The 26101-nt window shown below is 41.5% G+C and overlaps 1 protein-coding gene across 1 annotated transcript in view; it reads right to left on the bottom strand.

The window, feature by feature from the left end:
• CDC14B (cell division cycle 14B) overlaps nucleotides 1–26101 on the bottom strand; it is a 151767-nt gene that overhangs the window by 30325 nt on the left and 95341 nt on the right. The window contains 8 exon segments of the mRNA XM_077474796.1: nucleotides 935–1022; nucleotides 1151–1213; nucleotides 4989–5055; nucleotides 6797–6873; nucleotides 10974–11066; nucleotides 12728–12803; nucleotides 14560–14617; nucleotides 14620–14652. Coding sequence (XP_077330922.1) covers nucleotides 935–1022; nucleotides 1151–1213; nucleotides 4989–5055; nucleotides 6797–6873; nucleotides 10974–11066; nucleotides 12728–12803; nucleotides 14560–14617; nucleotides 14620–14652 — 555 coding nt within the window.

Genomic DNA, 26101 nt, shown 5'->3' with positions numbered 1-26101 from the left:
ATTTAAAAATGGTAGTGTTATTTCAACAGTGAGACAGAACAAAAATATCCAGAAAACCCACACTTCAAAAAAAAAGTTATTAAATCGATTTCCATTTTGACGAGTGAAAGTAGTATCTGACCCCTTCGCAAAACATGACTTAGTATTTGGTGGCAAAACCCTTGCTGGCAATCAGAGGTCAGACATTTGTTGTAGTTGGCCACCATGTTTGCACACATCTCAGGAGAGATTTTGTCCCACTCCTCTGCAGATCCTCGCCAAGTCATTAAGGTTTCCATGCTGCTGATGTTTGGTAACTCAAACCTTCAGCTCCCTCCACAAATTTTCTACAGTATTAAGGTCTAGAGACTGTGAAAACCTGGTGGCCAACTACAAGAAACGTCTGACCTCCGATTGGTAACAAGGGTTTTGCCACCAAGTACTAAGTCATGTTTTGTGAAGGGGTCAAATACTTATTTCACTCTTTAAAATGCAAATCAATTTATAACTTTTGAAAAGCGTTTCTGGATATTTTTGTTATTCTGTCTCTCACTGTAAAAATAAACCTACCGTTAAAATCATATAGACTGATCATTTCTTTGTCAGTGGGTAAACGTACAAAATCAGCAGGGGATCAAATACTTTTTTCCCCTGACTAAGTAGAACAGGCTCATTAGGTCATATTTACAAAAAACATAGTCAATCTTAACATCAAAGTCTGCAAATTATACAGTCAGTCCCCATTTAAAACAAACCAGTCCAGCAATGCTGTAATCAGCAATGTCAGGTCCCCATTTATCTCATGTAAGCTTTAAACGATAAATACAAAACCACCGACTGTGGCAGGCCAGAAGATGCCCGTTACTTTTGGGCTTGATCAGCAACCTGAAACAAACCCCTTCCATGGTGCACGAATCATGCTTTTTACATAATGTTTTTTTCCTTTATTACATACCATTTTCCATTTTGCTCTTTTGATGAGGTCCACTAAAAGCTAGAAATTTCTCTGGGATTATCCAGTTGAAATCTCCATTTTCAGCTCTCTAATGAGAAAAATATAAAATGATTATGTAAATACAAGAGACTGTACTGCCTTTATAGTTTCATGTAATTACATGAAGGTTGATATCCAGCCAGGGAACTTTCTATATAAAATTGTGGAGAATATTACCTCATAATGCTGGTATTCGTCCAAATCAAAGTTTCTAAAATCAAAGAATTGATACTGCAAAGCCTGCACACAAAAAAATAAAAATAAAAATTAAAAACGACAAACCACCACCAACTGTCATCCACAGCAGCCATTCTCAGCCAGAGTTCTGTTGCTTGGAGTTCCTGGAGACTTGGCTGACCGACCAACCTTTTTGATGCCGCCTTTATAGTTCCAGGGTCAATGCAATTTGAAAGAGCCTGCACCAGGACACTAATGATCATTAGGAAGAATGCTCCTCCATACAGTGGTGTTATTGCCACTATTAAAAACTGCTAAAAGAGCATCAGTGTAAGGTGCAATATTTTCAATGGACTTTAGATTTATTAATGTTTTTTTAGAAGGGTTTCCCAAAGACCAGTAAAATAATTTCAAGGGTCCCTCTATGGTAAAAAGGTGGAGAAAGACTAATCTAGACTGGAAATATAGTCTCTGCATTGATAAAATATCATTAAAGTATATTTCATAGTTAAAGATGTGAGCCGATCTTTACACTGCTATGTGTGCGTACATATCTTTGATAGAGCAGCCCATTCATGTCAATGGATTGGCCTCCCCACATGAGAAATAGGGAAAGAAATTTCCTGACCCCTTTTTGAAAATCACACCACACTGACTCACATGCTGCTTTTGCACCATGCGGTTTAGCAGTCATGAAATTGGCCCACAGTTGATGAGGCGTGGGAGTGCCATTTCTAATTTATGGCATCCCTGCGCATCTACTAACGTGCAGCGCATTTCTATGCGGGTCAAGAACGTATGTTCTCCACATGCAAAGATGTGAAACTAGGCCTAGGGTAAAAAAAAAAAAAAAATATAAAAAAAAAAAAAAAAAAAAAAAAAAAAAACACACAAACGCAACATTGGGGTTGATTTACTATAACTAAAATGCAAAAATCCGGTGCAGCTTTGCATAGAAACCAATCAGCTTCCAGGTTTTTTTGTCAAAGCTTAATTGAACAAGCAGCCGATGTGCAGCTCTGAATCGCAGCCAAAGATTTTGAGTGCTAGTTTAGTTTAGTTACAATGCAATACACATTAAGCTGGTCACGTAAGGTATAATAAACTAGCAACAAGTGGGCTGTGGAGGGGTGCTGAAATGGAGCCATCCAATCAGATGTCAGAAAATGTCTGTACAAAATTATATCAGAACGTTCTCTTTTCTACACATTTCTAGTTCTTTGCTTGATTCGAAAATGGGGCCCTCCAATCAGACGTCAAAAAATATCTGCACAAATATCAGAACGATTTTTTCCCCACAGATATTTGCTTGATTTAAAATGGAGGCTTCAAATCAAGCATTAGGAAATAACTGCACAAACAATAATAATAATTTCTTATTCTTCTAATCTAGATATCGGCTCAATTCAAAATATGGCCTTTCCGATCAGAAAACAGAAATTCATCTGTATTAAACATCAGAATGTTTTTCTATAGATTTCTAGATTTAAAAAAAAATAAAAAAATAAAATATATCAGGATAAAATTACCTGTACAACAGTCTATAGTGTATGGTGGTAGTTTCACAATTAGTCAGTTCACACTATGAACCGCACCTCATTCCTGATCATCCGATTCAGTACAGTGTAATTTGAGCCCATTCGGATTGTGGAGTTTCCCACACCACATTAGTGTGAACCCAGCCTTAGTCTACTCAGACATTAGACTGGTAATTTTGAGTTAACCACTTCCGGACCGCCCACGTACTGCAGCAGGGCAGCCCGGCCGCGCAAACCGATGTACCCGATCGCAGTAAAGAGGCAGAATGTGCAGATCCCAGTTCTCACTGTGGACAGTTCCTAGTGATCAAGAACAGTGATCTGTTCCAGTAAGCCCATATCTACACAGAACACACTAAAAAGAGTGCTCCTAACCTGAACTCGTTACCTGTACAAAAAAAGATACCCATTCACAGAAGCAGATTCCAATCTCTCCAAGGCCAAAACCAAAGAGCTGTCCAAGGATGTCAGGGACAAGATTGTAGACCTACACAAGGCTGGAATGGGTTACAAGACCATCGCCAAGCAGTTCGGTGAGAAGGTGACAACAGTTGGGGCACCATGCAAGATCTCACCTTGAGGACCATGAGGACAGTGAGGAATCAGCCCAAAACTACACAGGAGAATCTTGGAAATAATCTTAAGGCAGCTGGGACCATTGTTACCAAGAAAACAAATTAGTAACACTACGTCATGAAGGACTGAAATCCTACGGGTGCCTGCAAAGTCCCCCTGCTCAAGAAAGCACATGAAGTCTGCTAGGGAATATCTGAAGGAGTCAGAGAACTGGGTGAAATGGTTGTTGTCAAATGACACCAAAATCAAGCTCTTTGGCATCAACTAAACTTGTTGTGTTTGGAGGAGGAGGAATGCTGCCTATGACCCCAAGAACACCATCCCCACCGTCAAATATGGTGGTGGAAACATTATGCTTTGGGGGCGTTTTTCTGCTAAGGGGACAGGACAACTTAATCACATCAAAAAGGGACAATGGATAGGGCCATGTAAAATCAAATATTGGGCAAGAACCTCCTTCCCTCAGGGGCAGGGCATTGAAAATGGGTCGTGGATGGGTATTCCAGTGTGACAATGACCCAAAACATACAGCCAAGGCAACAAAGGAGTGGCTCAAGAAGAAGCACATTAAAAAAGGTATTGGAGTGGCCTAGCCAGTCCCTACACCTTAATCCCATAGAAAATATGTGGAGGGAGCTGAAGGTTCAAGCTACCAAACCTCAGCCTTGAAATCTTAAAGCAGAGTTCCACCCATAAATGGAACTACTGCTTATCCGATTCCTCCCCACACGAAGGGTGTCACATTTGGCACCTCCCAGGGGGGAGGAAGCAGATACCTGTATAATCCAGGTATTTGCTCCCACTTCTGGGCATAGATCGCCGCCGGCTCCATGGTGATCTATGCCATGTCCGGCCCCTCCTAAGTCTCTCCCCCTGACCCTCCCCGCCCGCTTTCTTCTGGGAGACACAGGTCCCAGAAGACAGCAGACACAGTGAGGATGCACAGCGTACATCGTGACTCGCGCACGTGTAGTAGGGAACCAGGCTGTGAAGCTGTAAGGCTTCACTTGCAGATTCCCTTACCAAAGCAGGTGGGCACCTCGACCCGAGAGCCAGATTAGCTTTGGTGAGCCCATCGCGGGCGCCCTGGGACAGATAAGTGTCCATATTTTAAAAGTCAGCAGCTGCAATATTTATAGCTGCTGGCTTAAAAAAAAAAATAAAAAATATATATATTGGTGGAACTCCGCTTTAATGACTTGGAGAGGGATCTGCAAAGAGTGGGACAAAATCCCTCCTGAGATTTGTGCAAACTTGGTGGACAACTACAAGAAACGCCTGACCTCTCATTGCCAACAAGGGTTTTGCGAAGGAGTTAACTACATGTCACTCATTAAAATGCAAAACAATTTACAACTTTTTTGAAATTGTTTTTTTCTGGCTTTTTTTGCGTTATTCTGTCGATCACTGTTAAAATAAACCTACAATTAAAATTAGACTGATTTACCAGTGGGCAAATGTACAAAATTGGCAGAGGGGGGGGGGGGATCAAAAACTTTATTCCCTCACTGTAAAAAGGACTTTACAAATCACACATCCGATAAAGCAGAGCAGGAGTTAAATCAACTGCAAGCCATCTAAATGTTAAATAAACTAAGCCTGTAGCCCACAGACCAGCAAGCCCATCCATAACTGTCTATAGAGTGATTAGACTTGACTTGTGGATTTTTACTGTTCCTCCCCTCCCTCTAATTTTTCCTGTAGCTTTTTCTTTGACAACTCACCTTGTGCACAGCATGGAAACAGTCAAGAAGTGTTAGATGAAAACTACAGGTACCAAACGAGGCATCCCTGCAAGACACAGCAATCAATCATGTTAGGTCTTCGTTAACAGGCCACTGCTACAAAGCCAAAATGTTTTACATAACAAACATTTTAAATAAAGATTGAATGTTGCAAAGCATAATAAAGATAGTATTGAATTTATAAAAAACAATAGTGTATTGAAACAATGTGTGTACAGAAAAAAGAAAATAAAAAATGCATTCTTCTAACAGGAACACACAGTACGCATCCAATTTCAATTCAAGCATCAATAGAAAAACCAAGCGGTTGTAAAGGTTAATTTTTTTCCTAAATAATAAACATGTTATACTTATCTGCTCTGTGTAATGTTATCGCACAGAGCGGCCTTGAACCTCCTCTTCTGGGGTCCACGCTGGCAAGTCTGCCTCGTCACCTTACTATGGGGGCAGATGCTTCGTAGCACAGGTGCGCACCCCCCCCACATATATATTACAGACTCATCTTTCTCTCTTCTCCCTCCCCTTCGCAGATCGGGTGCGAAGAAGAAGAAGAAGAAGAAGAAGAAGAAGAAGAAGAAAAGAAGAAGAAGAAGAAGAAGAAGAAGAGAAGAAGAAGAAGAAGAAGAAGAAGAAGAAGAAGAAGAAGAAGAAGAAGAAGAAGAAGAAGAAGAAGAAGAAGAAGAAGAAGGAAGAAGAAGAAGAAGAAGAAGAAGAAGAAGAAGAAGAAGAAGAAGAAGAAGAAGAAGAAGAAGAAAGAAAAGAAGAAGAAGAAGAAGAAGAAGAAGAAGAAGAAGAAGAAGAAGAAGAAGAAGAAGAAGAAGAAGAAGAAGAAGAAGAAGAAGAAGAAGAAGAAGAAGAAGAAGAAAGAAGAAGAAGAAGAAGAAGAAGAAGAAGAAGAAGAAGAAGAAGAAGAAGAAGAAGAAGAAGAAGAAGAAGAAGAAGAAGAAGAAGAAGAAGAAGAAGAAGAAGAAGAAGAAGAAGAAGAAGAAGAAGAAGAAGAAGAAAGAAGAAGAAGAAGAAGAAGAAGAAGAAGAAGAAGAAGAAAGAAGAAGAAGAAGAAGAAGAAGAAGAAGAAGAAGAAGAAGAAGAAGAAGAAGAAGAAGAAGAAGAAGAAGAAGAAGAAGAAGAAGAAGAAGAAGAAGAAGAAGAAGAAGAAGAAGAAGAAGAAGAAGAAGAAGAAGAAGAAGAAGAAGAAGAAGAAGAAGAAGAAGAAGAAGAAGAAGAAGAAGAAGAAGAAGAAGAAGAAGAAGAAGAAGAAGAAGAAGAAGAAGAAGAAGAAGAAGAAGAAAACCCCACACACAAAAAACACACCTCATCCCTTCCCCTCCTATCTACCCCCTGCAAAACTGGCCATCTAGCCTTCCATGATGCTCCCCAAACCTCCTGACCCCGCCCCCCCCCTCTTATTTTTTTGCCCCCTTTCCCCTCAGCTCCCCTTCTCTTTCATTTGTTCATTGCACACAGCCAACATTGTGTTAGGGTCCTGAGGCCATATACTGGTTATACCCATCTGTATTATATTGTCAACGCCTGTCAACACTTGACCATTACTGTGTCATTGGCCTGCTTGCCTGGTCGATTCTTTACGTATTTTGCACTGGATCACTTATGTGCCATCTTGTGAAATCATAACCATTGAACATAAAAGGTTGTTATATTTCACTAAAAGTACCTTTAAAAACAGGGGGTAGAGTCCTTGAAGGTTTGCAGTCCTCAAGGTCACAGGAAAATTTGTGATCACAAATCAAGGATTCGTTTTTTTTATTTAAAAATATTTTTATTCTTACCTAAATGGAAGGTAAATGACATTTCCCAACTGTAAAATTCTGTACATTTCCTCAGGGAGTTTCTTCAAGTATATTATCTAGAGAATAAGAATTAGTAAAAATATTAAATATTCACAAAAGCTGTTCAAAAAATAAAAAAAGTACTAAAACCTACCACCATTTTAATGTCAAACTCCAGGAAATGAAAAATAACCCCTTACAGTTAAAGCGGAAATAAACCCATTTACATTCCCGACATGTGGGGCAGCACACCTCTACGATGGGTTTTAGATTTTATTCAAATATGTGAAATGGTGCTTCGGTTTCTAATATTTTGGCCAATTTAAATTAAATTTTATGTATTGGTGCACATAGCGCAGGGGTAGTCAACCCTAAAGAGGTGGAGATCTACCTGAACAACACAGGAGAAGTCAAAGATCACTGGGCACAGTGTTACCTCCTCACACCCGATTTAAACCTCTAATTGCCGTACTACCACACCACAATCCCTAATCCTTTAGGGCTCATTCACATGTAAAATTGGGGGGTGGGGCGACAACCTGGCGCATCAGTGTGAAAGCAGCCCTATACTATTTTGCCAAGTGTATTGCTTCACAATAATCTGAAAAGCTTTCCTGCTGCTGGCACCATTCTGGAAACCGATAGCCAGGATAAGAGGTGGGGTGCAGTTGGTATCTCTTCACATGGGACAGGAGATGGCACTAAAGAGGCGGCATTTTATGCGGCTCTTGCTCCCTATTACAGATCCAACTTTACAAGTAATTCCTCTGCATTGCACTCTGATGCTCTGAAATGTTGGGTCAGCAAGACCAGACCGTGATCCAACAGGCACCTGTCGATATACTGGAGATCGTAATCTACAGGTTGCTGACCCAACAGCGCATGGTAAAACATTTTTTGAGCTTAATATAAGCAGACATGAATGAGCAATATTTCATGAATTTCAGAGATCCATTGAAAATAAATAGATATTCTGAAAGCTTGACTATAAACTGCAGTCAAGAACTCTTACGCCTATCAATCTTTAAATAATATTTACCTAGTTTAAAGAGTACTGCAGTTAGAAACTCAAGTAGCCAACTCATTTTAGATACTTTGATCAAACTATTGAATCTTGAAATTCCTGGGCAATCAGACCTGCTCTGCACAGCCTTACCAATTTTTCCAAAACCATCTGGTATGGACGAAAAGGTTAAAGTACCTTTACTCCGTTAAAACAGTTGACAGGAACACAGTGTAAATCTTAGAAATCTAAGTCATCATTCAACGACATGCATTACATAGGAAATATTATTACATGAAGTGGATGGGCAATATTATATATATTATATACATAGTGCCTTGCGAAAGTATTCGGCCCCCTTGAACTTTTCAACCTTTTGCCACATTTCAGGCTTCAAACATAAAGATATAAAACATTTTTATTTTTTGTGAAGAATCACCAACAAGTGGGACACAATTGTGAAGTGGAACGAAATCTATTGGATTTTTGAAACTAATAAAAAAAATGAAAAGTGGGGCGTGCAAAATTATTCGGCCCCCTTGCGTTAATACTTTGTAGAGCCCACCTTTTGCTGCGATTACAGCTGCAAGTCACTTGGGGTATGTCTCTATCAGGTTTTGCACATCGTGAGACTGAAATTCTTGCCCATTCTTCCTTGCAAAACAGCTCGAGCTCAGTGAGGTTGGATGGAGAGCGTTTGTGAACAGCAGTTTTCAGCCCTTTCCACAGATTCTTGATTGGATTCAGGTCTGGACTTTGACTTGGCCATTCTAACACCTGGATATGTTTATTTGCGATTTGTCCCCTCAATTTTAACCATCTTCCCTGTCCCTGCTGAAGAAAAGCAGGCCCAAACCATGATGCTGCCAGCACCATGTTTGACAGTGGGGATGGTGTGTTGAGGGTGATGAGCTGTGTTGCTTTTACGCCAAACATATCGTTCTGCATTGTGGGCAAAAGTCGATTTTGGCTTCATCTGACCAGAGCACCTTCTTCCACATGTTTGGTGTCTCCCAGGTGGCTTGGTGGCAATCTTTAGACGAGACTTTTTATGGATATCTTTGAGAAATGGCTTTCTTCTTGCCACTCTTCCATAAAGGCCAGATTTGTGCAGTGTACGACTGATTGTTGGTTGTCCTATGGACAGACTCTCGCACCTCAGCTGTAGTTCTCTGCAGTTCATCCAGAGTGATCATGGGCCTCTTGCTGCATCTCTGATCAGTCTTCTGCTTGTCTGAGCTGAAAGTTTAGAGGGACGGCCAGGTCTTGGTAGATTTGCAGTCGTCTGATACTCCTTCCATTTCAAATGATCGCTTGTACAGTGCTCCTTGGGATGTTTAAAGCTTGGGAAATCTTTTTGTATGCAAATCCAGCTTTAAACGTCTCCACAACATTATTACGGACCTGCCTGGTGTGTTCCTTGGTCTTCATGATGCTCTCTGCGCTTTCAACAGAACCCTGAGACCTATCACAGAGCAGGTGCATTTATACAGAGACTTGATTACACATAGGTGGATTCTATTTATCACCATCAGTCATTTAGGACAACATTAGATCATTCAGAGATCCTCGCTAAACTTCTGGAGTGAGTTTGCTGCACTGAAAGTAAAGGGCCGAATAATTTTGCACGCACCACTTTTCAGTTTTTTTATTTGCTAAAAAAAGTTTAAATTATCCAATAGATTTCGTTCCACTTCACAATTGTGTCCCACTTGTTGGTGATTCTTCACAAAAAAAATAAAATGTGTTATATCTTTATGTTTGAAGCCTGAAATGTGGCAAAAGGTTGGAAAGTTCAAGGGGGCCGAATACTTTCGCAAGGCACTGTGTATATATATTTTAGCACCTATTGCACTATAAATGAAAAAGAGCAGATAACCTAGTAAATAGTGAATATAGTCTACTAGCATTTAAAAAATAAATAAATAGTTCCATAGCCCAAGCAGCAAAAAAGTCAACTTGTACCAATGTCTGCTTTGTACAGAGATGGCACAAAGGACAACTATGAGATACTCATGTGCAGAGCCAAGGATGGCCCGTTCATAAAGAAAAATGGTAGTACCCATATTTAAATCACTGCCTGTACCAGGCAGATTACATAATGGTCTATGACAGGACTGGACTACAGTTCAGCACATTAGCAGGATGCAGATTGAAGTACAGAGCTTAAGATCTGATGAATGGGGTGCTGGTCTTCGGCAGACCAGGCAGCAAGTCTGGGGTTAGGGGGCGGGCCCTCTCTAAAATCTTACAGCACATCTAAACTCAAAACCAAAAACTTAATGTAATGTAGTTTACCAAGCCTTAGTTGTCGTGGCTACATAAGTTTTCTGTTTTTAGCTTTTTTGTTTTTCTTTATTTTCATTGGTCCGGTCATATCGCCTTTATCTATGAAGAAGCAATGGAGACACCCCTGGACAGCAGCACTACCTGGAGATGGTAGGGTTAGATGGTGCGACTAACAAATTAAAGCATCACTGCAGCTAGCACTGTAGTTACAGCAACAGTTTTTTTTTTTTTAAGACTCCTGTTAGCATTAAATAGTTTGTCTCAATCAGCTAAAGCTGACCAGAGACGATTCAAACTATGTATGGGTAAGCTGAATGTAACAAAGTTGGCGATCAACTGTCGGATTTTACATGCAATTATCGGTAGCGGCTGTTATAGCCACTAGCAATCACTGTGCTCTCCTGGCGGGGACGGCTTCGCCCGTCAAGAGAACACAATGGCTCTGCAGGAAGGATCTCTCTCTCTCTCTCTCTCTCCCCCCCCCCCCCTGTACTTGCCCAGCACTTTAAAAGGGGAGGAAGTCTTCTCGAGCAGTTGGCATCATCATAGGGAACACAGTGTTAGTAGAAAATGCAAAATAGGAGGCTTCTCTGCATCTTTTGCCATGGCCAATCAAAAGATGTGGGGCTCAAACCTGCTAACTTATCTAGGGCCCCATTCTGACACACACTTGTATGTTTACACTGTCAGACATCCATCACCCATGTTACCGTACTGTTAAAAATTAATGCCATGCAAGCATGCCATAGCAACCATCTAAAAAAAGAAAAAAAAGGAAACTGCCTGGTTGCTACAGCTTGAAACATTTACTTTCTGCAAAGTTACTAGCTTTGAATAATTTACTGCGATCACCATGGGGTCGTGTTAAATCAAAAAGGACTTACAAGCATAACTTCCTATTAAAAAGGCAGCGTTGGCTTGTTTTTTCTGGTCGTTGTTGGTGTAATGGACAATCTTCTTCTTTGTCAAAGAAAAGGACTAAAACAAAACAAAACCAAAGTAAATTAAAAAACATGAAAAACAGCGAAGGGCAAACTCTAGTAAAAAAAAAAAAAAAAAAAAAAAAAAAAAAAAAAAAGGGAGGAGGTAAGGATTCCAGTAACAGCATGCTAAGGACACACAGGATAAAATTAGCTGCTTCTGCAGGCAAAGCACCAAAACTCTTAGACCCCTTTCACACTGGGGCGTTTTTCAGGCGCTTTAGCGTTAAAAAAAGCGCTTGCAAGAAGCCTCATCTGCAGTCCAATGTGAAAGCCCAAGTGCTTTAAGAGCCCTTTCACAATGTCAGCGCCCTAAAAACGCACGTAAAGTGCCGCTTAAAATAGCAGCGCTTTAGCAGCGTTTTTCGAGCGTTATTGGGGGGCTTTTAACCCGCTAGTGGCAAATAAAGGGTTAAAAGCACCCACAAAACACAGCTGCCAATACCATTACAAGGCGCTTCCCATTGATTTCAATGGGAAGGGGCGCTTTAGGAGCGTTTGTATTCACCGCTCCAAAGAAGCTGCTTGCAGGACTTTTTTTGACGCCCTGCCAGCGCAGCGCCTCAGTGTGAAAGCACTCGGGCTTTTACATTGGGATTGCAGTTGCGGCTTCTTTCAGGCGCTTTTTTTAACGCTAAAGCGCCTGAAAAAAACGTCCCAGTGTGAAAGGGGTCTTAAAGCCAGTGTTCATGGACACTGACAATTAAACTAATTACAGGTATTTTCACTATAAGCCAATAAAGCTGGCCATAAATGGATCAGTTGTTTTCATGCAATAAGAGGGGGCTGAAAGATATAGATATAGAATTTTTTTTTTTTTTTTTTAAACACCAGACTCCATTCCCCTCTCCACACATTTGGAGGTGGATGGGGAAATACTCCCCTGTTGTATCATTGCATTCTGGACACGAGAAAGGCTTCCCTGCATCAGAATACACAGATCAGCCCAGCAGGCTATAGCCTGCAGCACTGAGCGAGGGGAAATTTTTCAAAAAAGGCAGTTGTACACAAATAAAAATTGTTAGAGTGACTTCTGTACACTCCAGTGCCCACACATGAATCAAAGTTTGGTTGGTTCTTGATGAACTGGCCAAATTTTGATCCATCCATGGGTAGCTTAAAAACAGACCCATGAAAAAATAAAGATAAAAAATAAAATATTGTAATGATAGTTGTTCTTGAATACGGTGGGCCAACGAAGAAGCGTGCATGGGCCCACAACATTGATGTCATCAGGTCCTTAGCAATTACAGATTGTACGTAGTAAACTGTAATCCTTGTGCGTATGAGCCTCAACACTGCTTAGGATTCTCACTCACATGGAATTGTGGCTGAAACCCAATGGCAAGCATTAAACGCAATAATCAATATTCCATCAACAATCTATATCAAAGATATTACAAGTAGTAATGCACCTGTAAACAATCTTTACAGCAAAAATGGGAAAGGGTGTTTTTTTTTTTTTTTATTTACCAGTCATGTGTTAAAAAGAACAGGCTGTAATAACGTCTCTTTGACATGTCAGACGGAAATGTCAAGTATCCAATACATAGGCATGGGGACATATTTTAGATTCCCGCAGTGCTTACCATCCACATGGTTCATTAACAGGAAGGAAAAAAAAATTTTTTGTCCTTTCAATCTTGCAGCAAAACCCACCTTCATTTTCTTATTTAGCTTGCAGCAGTATTTATACAGCATGGCCAAGTTAAGCGGTCCAAAGTCCGCATAGAAACTAGAAGAAAAAACAAACAATATACAGATCTAGTTACAACATGAACAGTGGTTATAACAGTTTTAAGCAGATTTTAGTACGCCTGCATTTTCCTCAATCAACATTTTAATACGACTCGATGCAAGTCCATGCGAATATTAAAGTGATTGTCAAGCTTCTCTTTTTTTTTTTAAATAGCAAAACATACTTACCTCCACTGTGCAGTTCGTTTTGCACAGAGTGCCCAGATCCTCGACTTCTGGGGTCCCTCGGCAGCACTGGTAGGGGCGTGCAAAGGTCCATAAATTCAGAAATACCGGGCTCAGCCCCGACGCTCACGTCATTGAGTTTGATTGACAGCAGCGGAAGCCAATGGCTGCTCTGCTATCAATTTATCCAAGAGCCGAGACAATGGGCAGTGGGGAAGAACCGTATCTGGAGATTAAAATGGGGGGGGGGGGGGGGGGGGCTGGTCAGTGACAGAAGTTTTTTCACCTTAATGCACAGGCTCCTGGGACATGTGAGGAGGCTGCGGCTGGAAAGGGGGCAGGTCGAGTCATAATTCTCCTAGGCAAAAAGTCAGTCAGTGCTCCCTGTAAAAAATAAAATGTATTTTTAAAAACGAAAAGGTGTTAGGGAGGAGGTGAAAAAAGGAGGATAAGTGATTTCACTTTGAGTGAAGGTCCGCTTGAATGAAAAGATAAAGAAAAATACTTCTTACTGCATCTTTGGTGCAGACTCCAGAAAAATCACATATGTACAACAGGCGTTAAATGCACACAGCATGAATAGAGCCTTTAACACCCAAACACCAAAGCACACATCTCTCTTCCTTGGACATGACTGTGTCAAGTAGAAGTCACCTCAGATTAAAGCGTTCGTAAAACTAACATGACAGCGTATTCAGTAATCCAAGTGTAATACATTGTTAATCAGAGCTGCCAAATATAATGCACTCAATGGTAAATAAGGAACAGGGAAATTAAGAATGCAAGCCTATAGCCAACACAATGAACTAAAAGCAAAACACTAGTGGTCAAAGCTACATGAAACTTGTTGGGCACAGCTTACACAGCTGCAGCATGCCGTATAATATTACAATATACGTTTATACTTTAAAAAGGGAAGCTTTGCCAACCCCCCAGCTGCAATAGGCAGTGAACGGGGGCATTACATGCCATGGCTGTGATGCTTTGTGCATGAGGCACAGTTCACCTGACACATTCAAGCAAATAGACGCACACAAACACCTTGCAATGTGGATGCAGCATGTTTGTTGGCATAAATGGGGTCAAAACAGGCAGTGGGAAAGCGATCCGAATTCAGATCGGGCTTTAGATGCATGTCTAAATCTACCCTAAATCTTGCAGAGTGCCAGTCCCCGCATTAACTTTTTTTGTTAGAGTGCTTTAAGCCCTATGCGTTTAGGGTTGCATATTTCAATGCTTTACCTTCTGTGTTGTCAGTTGTAATGAACAGAAGTAAATGTCTAGCTCCTTACAATTACCCTCTGGCTCCTACATAAAAAAAAAAAAAAAAAATCAGGCTAGTTCCCAAATTCTACAAGCACTGTTTCTCCTTTACCTTTGGGGCACTGCTAAATAAAAAATAAAAGAGGTGGATAAGCCAGGATGCAAAGCTTCCATCGATTCCCTAGTGTATGACTTACAGCAGCACAGATAAATGGTATTTTAAATGATTTGGGAAACAGTTTGTACTTTACACTCTGCAATTCAGTCAGCAAACCAGTGAAACATTATAATCGTGCCCCCAATACTTACTTTCATAGACAAGTTCATCATCGGTGGAGAAGTAATGTGTGCTTGGAGTGGTCTTGGTTTACAGCACAGGATGGAAAAGTATAGCCGATCTGCGGGGAAACAAAATGATAGGTCTTCAACAAGCTGTCCCTAAAACTGACCATACTTTACGCAATTTTTTTTTTTTAATTATTCAGCAAGCTGGCTGAACGAGGAAAAATAAATAAAAAAAACCCCCCACACTGCATGCAATAGTGTGAACAAGACTAATGCCCCCTGTGCCCAAAGGACAGGATAGAGTAATACTATGCTAGGGGTGCATCGAATGGCAATTTTGGGTCCAAAACCGAAAATGCAGGATGCACCGAGCTGAAAATTAGGAAAAAAAAAAAAAAATATATATATATATATATATATATATATATATATATATATATATATATATATATATATATATATATATAAATATGATTTTACTGTTGGCCATTATTGCCACCTTTCTTGCAAGAAAAATGCAGTCTGCGGTCTTTGACCATCTCTTGTATCATGTCCTCAGTCTCAGCCCTGTCAGATCAGCCTCACCAGTCACAGAGCTGGAATAGAATTTCCCAGGCAGTGCAGCCACAGTAACATTCCGCCCCCTGTGATACGCAACATTGATGCAATGTCCTGGCATGGGATCGGTGTACCGTCTGTCACAGGAGGCTGGGCATTGTTACTGCGACCACCTGTACAATTCAGCTTTGTGACACAGGGAATGGCCGCTCTGAATGAAGAGGGAGGGGAGGACGGATGCCACCCCCACAATGTGGGGCACCCAGAGCAGACCCCGCTCCCTTTTCAGTACCATTATCTGCACCTTTCCTCCTTTCGACCTCATGCCAAAAACAGTCTTCGGTCGATATGTTTTCGGCAGCCGAAATTTCGGTGGGCCACCAAGTAATACTCTTTGGGATGATGCCACACTAAATGTTGGGATATGGATCATCTGTTCAGCTTTTATTAAAGTGGATGTAAACTCATACCCAGTGAATTGAACTGAACAGACCCAGATACAAAATCTCCCTACATAAACATACGTTTTACATGTATATCTGCTGTCTTCAGCTTGCTATAGTCTTTTTCTTCCTGCATTGGGAGTGTAGTCTACAGCCAAGTGGAGGAAAGGCACAATCACGCACACCCCCCCCCCCCCCCCCCCCCCAGCAAAGAAACAAATGAATGTGCAGAGCTGTGTCGTACCAAGGCCAGCTATATGCTAATCCATTTATAGCACCCACCCCGACAAATTCAGGCTGGTTTTATCTCAGTTGTCGGAGAACATGTCAGAAGTGGTCGCACTGATAACAGAAGAACAGTGTAGCAGAAAGACACGGGACTTAAGGCTTTGGAGCCGTCATGCATACTGTGGGCACCGGCTGTGGCTTCCACAGCCGGGCACCCACTGCGCATGCGCGAGCGGCGCAGGGCGCCGGCGATACGCCGTACAGTCACCTGGGACACATGACAGGTCCCAGGTGAATGTGCGGCGCGAGGGGAAGTGATGTCACCAGCCCGGGCAATGAAGAAGGCAGACTACGAGGGACCCCCTAGCAACCGGTATTTAGAGGCGAGTAAAACATTTTTTTTTTTGCCAATTTTTTTTTTGATTTTTTTTAAAGAATTTTAAGTAGTTTTATTTTTTTGGTGGCAACACCACTTTAAAGTTAGTTTTGGATAGGGTGGAGAGGGATTAGAACACCGGTCAGGTTTTTTTTTTTATTTATTTTTTACAAACGTAATTTTGCCTTCAGTTCTACTTTAATATAAAAAATAAAACCGGAAGAAGAATGAGAAGACAAAAAGTATAAGATTAACCTCAAGCATTGAACAAAAGGCAATTTCACAATCACAGCATACCAACTATTACAATTCAGCAGAACATAGCACTGAAGGAGTACACGGGAAGACTTTAATATAGTGTGAAGCAACCACACCTATGCACACACCCAAATGCCAGAAACAATACAGAATGAATAAGGAGCGCCTGTACCCAAGTAATAAACCATACTAAATGCACGTCAAGTGTAAAAAAATGTTAATGTTATAATCCAGTATACTGCCAAACATTGTTGTGACGGAGTAGAAGTTCGTATAGGTCATAGGTTCCTCAGCCTCACCACATGTACTACACATTGTAAACTAAATATTACTCACCGTTCTACAGAGAGAAAAAAAAAAAAAAAAAAATAAATAAAACATTTATATATATTTTTATTTTATATATTATATTATCACACACAAAATGTATTTGACCAAGAAGTTTTATATTGTTTATATTATTGATTTGACCTCACCAATGATTAGAAAATCGAACGAACATTCTTACATTTTTTTTTTTTTTTTTTAAATAGAAAAATTTGATCCAAGTCTGATATTTAGCAGATTCACCCTTTAATAGTATATACACAGTACATCTCTTCCAACAGTATATACGATACATCTCCTCTGTTATTCTCAGAGTGGATTAGATATTTTGCTACCTAACCATATAGTTCGTTATTTATAAAAAATTTAACATTGCATAGGAGATATTAAGGAATTGCCTTTTTTTAACTTTACATATTAAAGTGGAGGTCCACCCTAAAGTGGACCTTCCGCTCATCGGAACCCTCCCCCCTCCGGCGCCACAATTGGCACCTTTCAGGGGGGAGGGGGGGGGTGCAGGTACCTGTACAGTACAGGTATCTGCACCCACTTCCGGGATAGCTCTCTGCGGAAAGGGGCGTAGATTACGCCCCTTTCCAAAAGTCCCCCGCTGCCTGCTGGGAAACAGATCCCAGAGGCAGCGGGTCACGCATGTGCAGTAGGGAACCGGGAAATGAAGCCGAAAGGCTCCACTTCCTGATTCCCATACCCAAGAGACGATCAAGAGATCGGCTTCGGGTGCCGACATCACGGGCGCGCTGGACAGGGGGAAAAAGAAAAATGAAGAAAGAAAGAAGAACCAACTAATCGATTATGAAAATCATCATTAGCTGCAGGCCTAGGCCTGAGGATGGGCAAACCTCAGTTTTCTATGAATCAGGTCGCTCTCTCTCTATATAAAAAACAAACCAGTTTGTCATTGAACTTGCTGTAATTTTATTTATTTTTTTCCTGAATTGGAAAAGTACATCAAGGGACACAGTGCCATAGTAATTACTATCTGGGTTATAGTCCACCTTCAGGTGCTGGACGCCGACACACCCTAAATAGGAAGTTGCCTCCCTATATAACCCCTCCCACTACTGGGAGTATCTCAGTTTTGTAGCAAAGCAATACACGTGTATACTAGAAAGAGGTGCGGGACCTCTGTCCTGTGACATACTTCAAAAGAAAAGGATTTTACAGGTTATAAAAAAATCCTATTTTCTTTAATTGTACATCATGGGACACAGAGCCATAGTAATTACTATGTGTGATGTCCCAGAGCAATGCCAACTGAGGGGAGGGAGACACAACCAAGTAGGGCACCATGAGTTAAGAGGATGTATACTGTTGCCTACAGTACACGGCGCCCAAACGCAACATCCTTGTGTCTTTTTACATCCACCAGATAGAATCTGGTAAATGTATGGATTGAAGACCAAGTTGTGGCCTTGAACAGAGCTATGGAGGCTTGGTGATGCACTGCCAACGAAGCACCAACAGCCCTAGATGAGTGTGCTTTGATTACCTCTAACCACTTCCCACCCGGCCAATGCACATATACGGCCGAGTGGGAGCCGTCTACTTCTGATAGGACGTTCAGGAACGTCCTTCAGAAGGAGCGGGATCGTGCCCGCGCAGCAGCGCGATCCCAATGTGCTCGTGTCACCCGGACACGGCGCATCTCAGATCGGCAGGAGGGCTCTGATTGGCCCTCCTGATCACATAACGGCCGTGTCCAATCACGGCCGTCATGTGATGTAAACAAACAGCCGGTTGCTAGGCAATCGGCTCCTCCTTTCCTCACACAAAAGTCATCGCTGAGGAGAGGAGAGCAGATCGCTGCAGCCGGCTGATGATCAGTGAGTATGAGCTGTTTTTTACAGCTTTTTACTCACTGATCACCAGTCTAGTATAAACACACAACACACTGCACAGTATAAACAGTGTCCCCAAAACATACATGTCCCAATGATTATCTGCACACATGTCCGTGATCACCTGCACACATATGTACATGATCATTTGCGTACATATGTCCGTGATCACACAAACCAATTATACACTTAACAGAATTTTTTTTTACCAAAAACATGTAGCAGAATACATTTTGGCTTAAATTTATGACAAAATTTGATTTTATTGGATTTCTTTTAAAATAGAAAAAAGAAAATAGTTTTTTTCAAATTTCCGCTTTTTGCGCTTATATCGCAAAAAATAAAAAACAGAGTCGTGAATAAATAACACCAAAATAAAGCTCTATTTGTGCGAACAAAATGATAAAAATTTCATTTGGGTACAGTGTAGCATGACCGCACAATTGTCACTGAAAGCGCTAGAGTGATGAAAGCTGAAAATTGGGCTGGGAAGGAAGGGGGCGAAAGTGCCCTGTATTGTAGTGGTTAAACCATAAGCTTGATTGATTACTTGTCAAATCCATTTTAGAAATAGTATATTTCAATGCTGCCTGTCCTCTTTTAGGACCTTCAGGCAATACAAACAAAACATCAGTTTTCCAAATCTGAGCAGTCTCCTTTAAGTAGACTTTGACTGCGCTCACCACATCAAGAATGAAACGATTTTCCTTCCATAGAGACCTGTCCTTAAAAAAAAGCACTCAAGGCCAGCCTTATTTTTCACCCCATCTGCAAAGAGTCAAAGATTCTACCTTTGACCTATTTCCTGGGGTGCAACTCGTGGTTTAACAACATGAGACATGTTTCCCAGACTCCATAATGTATAGTTATGGAGGCCAGCTTCCTTGCATTAACCAAGGTAGAAACTACTGAACCCGACAGCCTCGAGCAGTGATGGCGAACCTTGGCACCCCAGATGTTTTGGAACTACATTTCCCATGATGCTCGACTACACTGCAGAGTGCATGAGCATCATGGGAAATGTAGTTCCAAAACATCTGGGGTACCAAGGTTCGCCATCACTGGCCTAGAGTGTGGGTCTCAATAGCCAGACCGTTAAATTTAGCATTTTTTAGAGTGGGATGGAACAACGGACCTTGCGAGAGAAGGTCTGGCCAAGATATTAGGGTCCATGGGTCCTTTAGTGCCATCTTTACGATCCCTGCATACCAAGATTTCCTGGGCTCCACAAGAATCAACGACTTCCCTTCCTGTTCGATCCTGCATAGAAGTCATGGACACATGCAGAATAGGAGGGAATGCATAAAATCAGTGAGAACCAATTCCACGGGAATAGGAAGGCATCTGTTCTGTATGCTAGTGGATCCTTTGTTAGGCACAAAAGTTGTCAATTTATTTGTTGAACCTTGACGCAAACAGATCTGTGTCTGGGAACCCCCATTTTTGACAGGAAGATATTGGGGTGAAGGAATCATTCTCCCAGGAACAACTGCTGGCGACTCAAGTAGTCCACCTGCCAATTTTCTATTCCTAGAATGAAGACTGCCAATAGGCAAAGTACCTTGTTTTCTGCCCAAGATAGGTGAATAATATCCTTTCTCTGGGCCGATAAGACCGACTTCTTGTGCCCCCTTGGTGGTTAATATAGGCCATTGCTGTATCAAAGTCGGATTGAATCCTGGCAGGACAATACCGTAAACTGAACATTCTGGCCCTCAGGACCAAGAGCTCTGTCTGAATTTCAGAAATGTTAATGGGCAAGGCCATTTCTGGTCTGGGCTACTTCTCTTGGACAGTTGCCTCTTCCGGGACCGTTCCCCAACATAAACAAAAAAGGTTGGCATAGGTTGTTACTACTTCCCAGGTAACTGAAGGAAGAATTTTCCCCTTAGTAGATTTTTGGATGTTAACCATAAACTGAGGCTCCAGTGCACCCAGCCTACAGCACCTGGTATTTCCAGGTGGTCCCTCTTCCAGGTACTAACCAGGCCTGACCCTGTTCAGCATCCAAGATCGGGCGCCATCAGGGTGATGTGACTGTAGACTTTGGAGTCAGAAACATTGGGAATGTAGAGCTTGAACCCTTTGTTCAAAGCCAATAGAATACTGATTTGCAGCAGTCTCAAATAAAGCCGCCATCTTTCCCAACAACCTCATGCAAAGTTGAATAGAAGAAATTCATCTTGCTTCGACCACCAAAATCAGTTCCTTTATGGCGCTGATCTTTGCCTGGGGTAAGAATACCCTTTTCTGGGGGTACCTATGATTAGACCCAAGTATCTTAGCCTTCTTCACGTTTTAAAGATGATTTCTCCTAGGTTGAGAATCCAACCTAGATATTCCAAGTAGTTGAATGTGGTGACCATACTTTGGTCTAAGTGGGCTACCGACTGGTCTATCAAGAACAGATACACTAGGTAAATACCCTGGGCCCTTAAGCTGGCTAAACAAGGTGCAGGCGCTGGACCGGAAAGCATAGCTACACACTGAAAATTAAGATTTTTCCACCTTGAAAAGTAGATATTGCAAGCGAGCGAAGAAATAGGCATATAGGAGGTATGCATCTTTGATATCGATTGACGCCAGAAGTTCTCCTTGTAGGATGGAGATAACAGATTTGGATTGACTATACGAAAAAAAAAAAAAAAAAAAAGCTTTGAATCAAACTCCAACCTCTGTTCTTACATGGGGGACCCCCCCCCCCCCGATCACTTTTTCTCTGGATCCTTAGAAACGTTTGATCTGAGAAAAAAGGACAAGACGGGAACTCTTGGAACTCCAGCTTGTCCCCTGGAGCTATTAAGGAAGTCCCCCATTTTTCTCGACACTCTTCCGGCCAGATCCTTGAGAAGTGCAGAATTCCCCCCTATTCAATTGAACCCGACAGTGGAAGCCACCATGACTGCCTGGAGACAGAAGGAGCTTTAAATGAAAAAACATTTACTACTTTTCTTAAATGGCAAAAGGGGTGCTTTCCACTAAAATTTCTTTGGATGTCCAAAACATCTAATAGTTGCTTCACCGCAAAAAGGGAAGACTAGCCAGAAGCATCTTACAAGGCATTTAGCGAAGGGCGCAAGGCCTGAAGGATAGAATCTCTCATAGGAACTATTGAAAACAAAGCTGCTTCCTGGGCCTGCCGAGTAGGATAACCTTGAACACCTGTTTAAAACTGGTCTCAATGATTAAGCAATTACTGCCAGTGCAGGCTGAGACACTCAATCTGCCAGAGGAAAAAAATAAAATAAAAAAACACCCAACCCCTCATCTGGGTGATCCTCATATTCCCAAAAAGGTTTTCCAGCAATGAATGGACAGGAAAAAGGCACGTACAGCTTGAGGAGGCTTTAGCAAACCCAAACACTCAGTTAAGAGTACATAAATGTGGTGCGATCATTCAGCAAGAAATTGCACCATCAAGCTTAAGATTGGAACTACGGATTCTCCCGCATTTGACACCTCAGAAGAGGAGTCATCAGCCTCACCACAGTCCCCTGGGGAAATTAGTCTTCTCCTGCCCCTAGTTCCTCAGTTTGAGGGTCCTGGGTAATGGAAGAGAACCTGTGAAATTTTGACCCGCACTGGGATGCAATTAAAGTCACTAAACTTTTTTGTTTTAAATCATAACATAAACAGGTGCTGCAGTGTTAAAAACAGTTGCAGACATTTCATGGCCCTGATGCTCACTCTGACCAGCCACCCCCTCTCAGTGGAGGATGCCATTTGTAGAGATGAGTAGGCTTTTCCAGAGCTTGAGGGAGACCCTTTCAGCTCTTTTTTTGGCGGCGTTTCAACCCCCCTTCTGACCACAGCCCAATGCACAAAGCAGAGGGACTACCAGAAGAAAAAAAAAAAAAAAAAAAAAAAAAAAAAAAAAAAAAAATCGCATCCACTGCCACTACTATTAATGCTCAGCCTGATGCAAATAGTAAATGCCTGTATCACCAAAACTTCTCATGCTCTTATGTCTCCGACAACTTTGCAGCCAGCATAAAATGGAGATATTTTTTTTTTAACACACTCCTGCATTGGAGGACGCCAATGCCGCTCTAAGCCCCACCCCCACTTTTTTTTTGGAAAAGAGTTTTCCCATGCAAGCATGAGCCTTCGTTCCAACGGGATGGCATGGAGGAGACCTGGAAGCCACCACCGAGTAGGGGCAGGGAAAGAAAACAGCATTGTCTATTGTTTTTAGTTCTCACTTATACTCAGCCTCTTCAAGAAGGGAAAAATGAAGTTCAGGTGGGGGCGTCTGGAGGAAGCAACCCCCCCCCCCCCCAAAAAAATAAAAACACTTACGGAGGTCTGCATGCTAGCCAGAGGAAAAAAATTCTGCCGCTTCTGTCACACAGCGTGACTGAGCAAAGCATGAGAAGGTACGTGCTCCATACAGCCCCCAGGGGTGACAATTAGGAATGACATTTACTTTAAAAAAGGAGACATTTCATTAAAAAAAAAAAAAAAAAAAAAAAAAAAAAAAAATTAAAACATTCCTCAGAAAACCTCCACGTATCTTTCCCGCCGCAGGGTTTTCGGTGGTAAAACCAACAGACCCAATCTTCCTCCTTCACGGTGGGTTCCGTTAAAAAACCTTTAGGAACCCACAATTCTGAACCTGTAAAATGCACCCCGCCAATAAAACAACTTTATAGCCTTAATACCAAAAGTACTGGATCCTGAGGTCCAGCTCTCTAAAAAGAAGCGTTACAGGCAAAATCTTGTTTCTTCGGATACGAGGCTTGAGTACCATTCAATTCGGCCTAAGACACATTGAATGGATCTGGCTGAATAGCTAGCCCCAGCAAGGATTGCTCCAGAGGAGCTCAGCACAGCACATCTTCACTCGTGACCAACACCTTACCAGACACTGGTAAAAAAAAAAAAAAAAAACATAAAAAAAAAACACAACTGAGATACTCCCAGTAGTGGGAGGGGTTAAATAGGGAGGCAACTTCCTGTTTAGGGTGTGCCAGTGTCCAGCACCTGAAGGTGGACTATGACACATAATTACTATGGCTCTGTGTCCCGTGATGTACGATTAAAGAAACATACAAGAAAAATACAATTTCTTCATAAATTTAAGCAAAAATGTATTCTGCGATTTTGGGGACACTAGTATATTTCTAAGCATGATCAAGATACAGATCCATACATACTAGCAATTGGTGGAGATTAGTAACTTTTAGTGTGACTGAGATAGTGTGGAAGTGTTGCATTTGCAAGAAGAAAAAATAAAAGAAAAGACACACACACACGAATCCAGAACATCTGGAGGACTGGTAAGCACAACAATAACTTCTTGTTTTTTAGATTTAGATAACAGATTTTAATAAGGAGCTATGGGTGCCATGTGTTCTAATATGAAGTGTGGAAAATGCGTGTAGATCACGCTTGGCTGTGCAAGTTAGTTGCCAATGTTTCAACAAGTAAAAAACAGTAAACATACAGTTTGTATTTCCATTGTGTATATAACCATTTGCCTAGACTTTTGCTTTACTGTGCGTCTCTAAAAACAAATTTACCTAACCCCTTTGCCTTGAAAAGGCAGCAACTTTAATCCATTGCAGACATGCGAGTAGCAAAGTGCAGCCAATAGACTGCAAGCAGCACAACACTTAAACTACAGTTGGTCAGCTGGAACAGTCAGAGGTTTTATTTCCATTAAGGATCAGAAGAATAACTCCATGACCCCACTGAGAATTATATTGATTGTTTTGTTTCTATTGAAGATCAGAACCCCACCTCCTCCGAGTATTATACTAACACTGAACGCACACGGATCAGGGAAAAAAAAAAAAAAAAAAAAAAAAAAAAGTGTTAAATAAAAAAAAATTTTTTTTTATATTATAATGTATTTTCGTTTTCCCATAAGATACATTAATAAATTTAGCTTATTCGCCATGAAGTTGAGCTTAGTTATGCAGCATGCGGCTGTATATTCGGCAATATTTACATTTTTGGTAAGCTCATTCAATGAAACCAGCTGACATATGCACTGCATTGATGCATTCACACAATTTCACAGCAACCATGAATAAAACAAAGTTCAGGAATATTCCTTTATCCCATTGTTTTATCAATGTATGTACACTACAAACTGTATGATGTATGGTTTATATTGCCGTTTAACCTGAAAGCTTATTATTCTGAATAGGAAACCTTCAGTTTGCAAGCATTAAAGATTCTAACTACTAGCAAGAATGAGTCCTTACATTTAACCACTTCAATACCAGGCACTTTCGCACCTTCCTGCCCAGGCCAATTTTCAGTGCTGTCCCTTTCTAAATGACAATTGCGCGGTCATGCTACACTGTACCCAAACTAGTTTTGTCCTCATCAACATGGGGACAAGGTGCTTTGAGGGGTCTATGACCCCCAAAGCATCCTCCCAATGTTGAGGGCATGTGGCCTGGTACGGTTCAGGAATGGGGGGCGCTCTCTCGTCCGTCCGTCCCCCCCCCACTTTTCCTGCGGCCTGCCAGGTTGCCTGCTCGGATAAAGGGTATGGTATGGATTTTTAGGAGGAACCCCACGTCATTTTTATTTTATTTTTTTTAAACGCGGGGTTCCCCTTAATATCCATACCAGACCTGAAGGGCCTGGTAATTGAACCCCACACTTTTTTTTTTTTTTTCAATGGACTTTCAATGGAGTGTTCTCTGTATTACGGGAGCCGACAATTCATTATAGCCACGAGTGATTTTAAATGACATTATTCTGCAGAAATGACACTTTGTGCAGGGACAGTTCTAAGCACAGGAAACATGAGCCCCTTCACAGGCATACTATAGACACCCCAGGTACGAAATTTAAATTAATATTACACTTTTATTGTTTCGCTTTAAGCATTATTAAAAATCACTCCCGAAAAAAACAGGCGTTTTTTAAAAAGTTTTTTTTGCATTGATACATGTCCCCTGGGGCAGGACCCAGGTCCCCAAACACTTTTTAGGACAGCAACTTGCATATTAGTACTTTAGCACTCCCACAGACTTGTATAGGGTGTTTCAAATTTGCCGCGAACACCTTAAATTGTTCACTGTTCGCCAAACAGGCAATGTTCGAGTCGAACATGAGTTCGACTCGAAGCTCATCCCTAGTCAGGACAACTGAACCACTTCCAGTCATTATTCTGCTAAAGGCTGGGCAGGAAGTGGTTAAAGAACACCTTTCATTTCAGATCCATCGGGCATCCACTCACTTGCTGCTACGCCCCTCACCTTGTGTCACTGCTGCATCACCACTTGTGCGATTAACCTGAATGGAACTGGTGGTGAGTCAACAGCGGGTCAAAGGAGGAGCTGCTGCGAGACAGGGATGACAGTTGCTCTTTAAATATTAGGATTTTTCTACGTCCAGTTCAACTTACAATACGCCAGGTGAGCAGACTCCCTATTATGCAGTTGGCGCTGTTCATGCAACCATTCATATAAGCATCTATGCCCAGGAAAGTAGTCTAGCAATACCCTAAAAATCTACGCACAGGCATTAATCATTTCTCACAATTAAGTAA

Source organism: Lithobates pipiens, unplaced genomic scaffold (assembly GCF_037356315.1).
Source record: "Lithobates pipiens isolate NorthernLeopardFrog02 unplaced genomic scaffold, aLitPip1_a1.2 Scaffold_13, whole genome shotgun sequence".
In the NCBI taxonomy this organism is placed as follows: Eukaryota; Metazoa; Chordata; class Amphibia; order Anura; family Ranidae; genus Lithobates; species Lithobates pipiens.
This window is presented reverse-complemented; position numbering and strand designations above follow the sequence as displayed.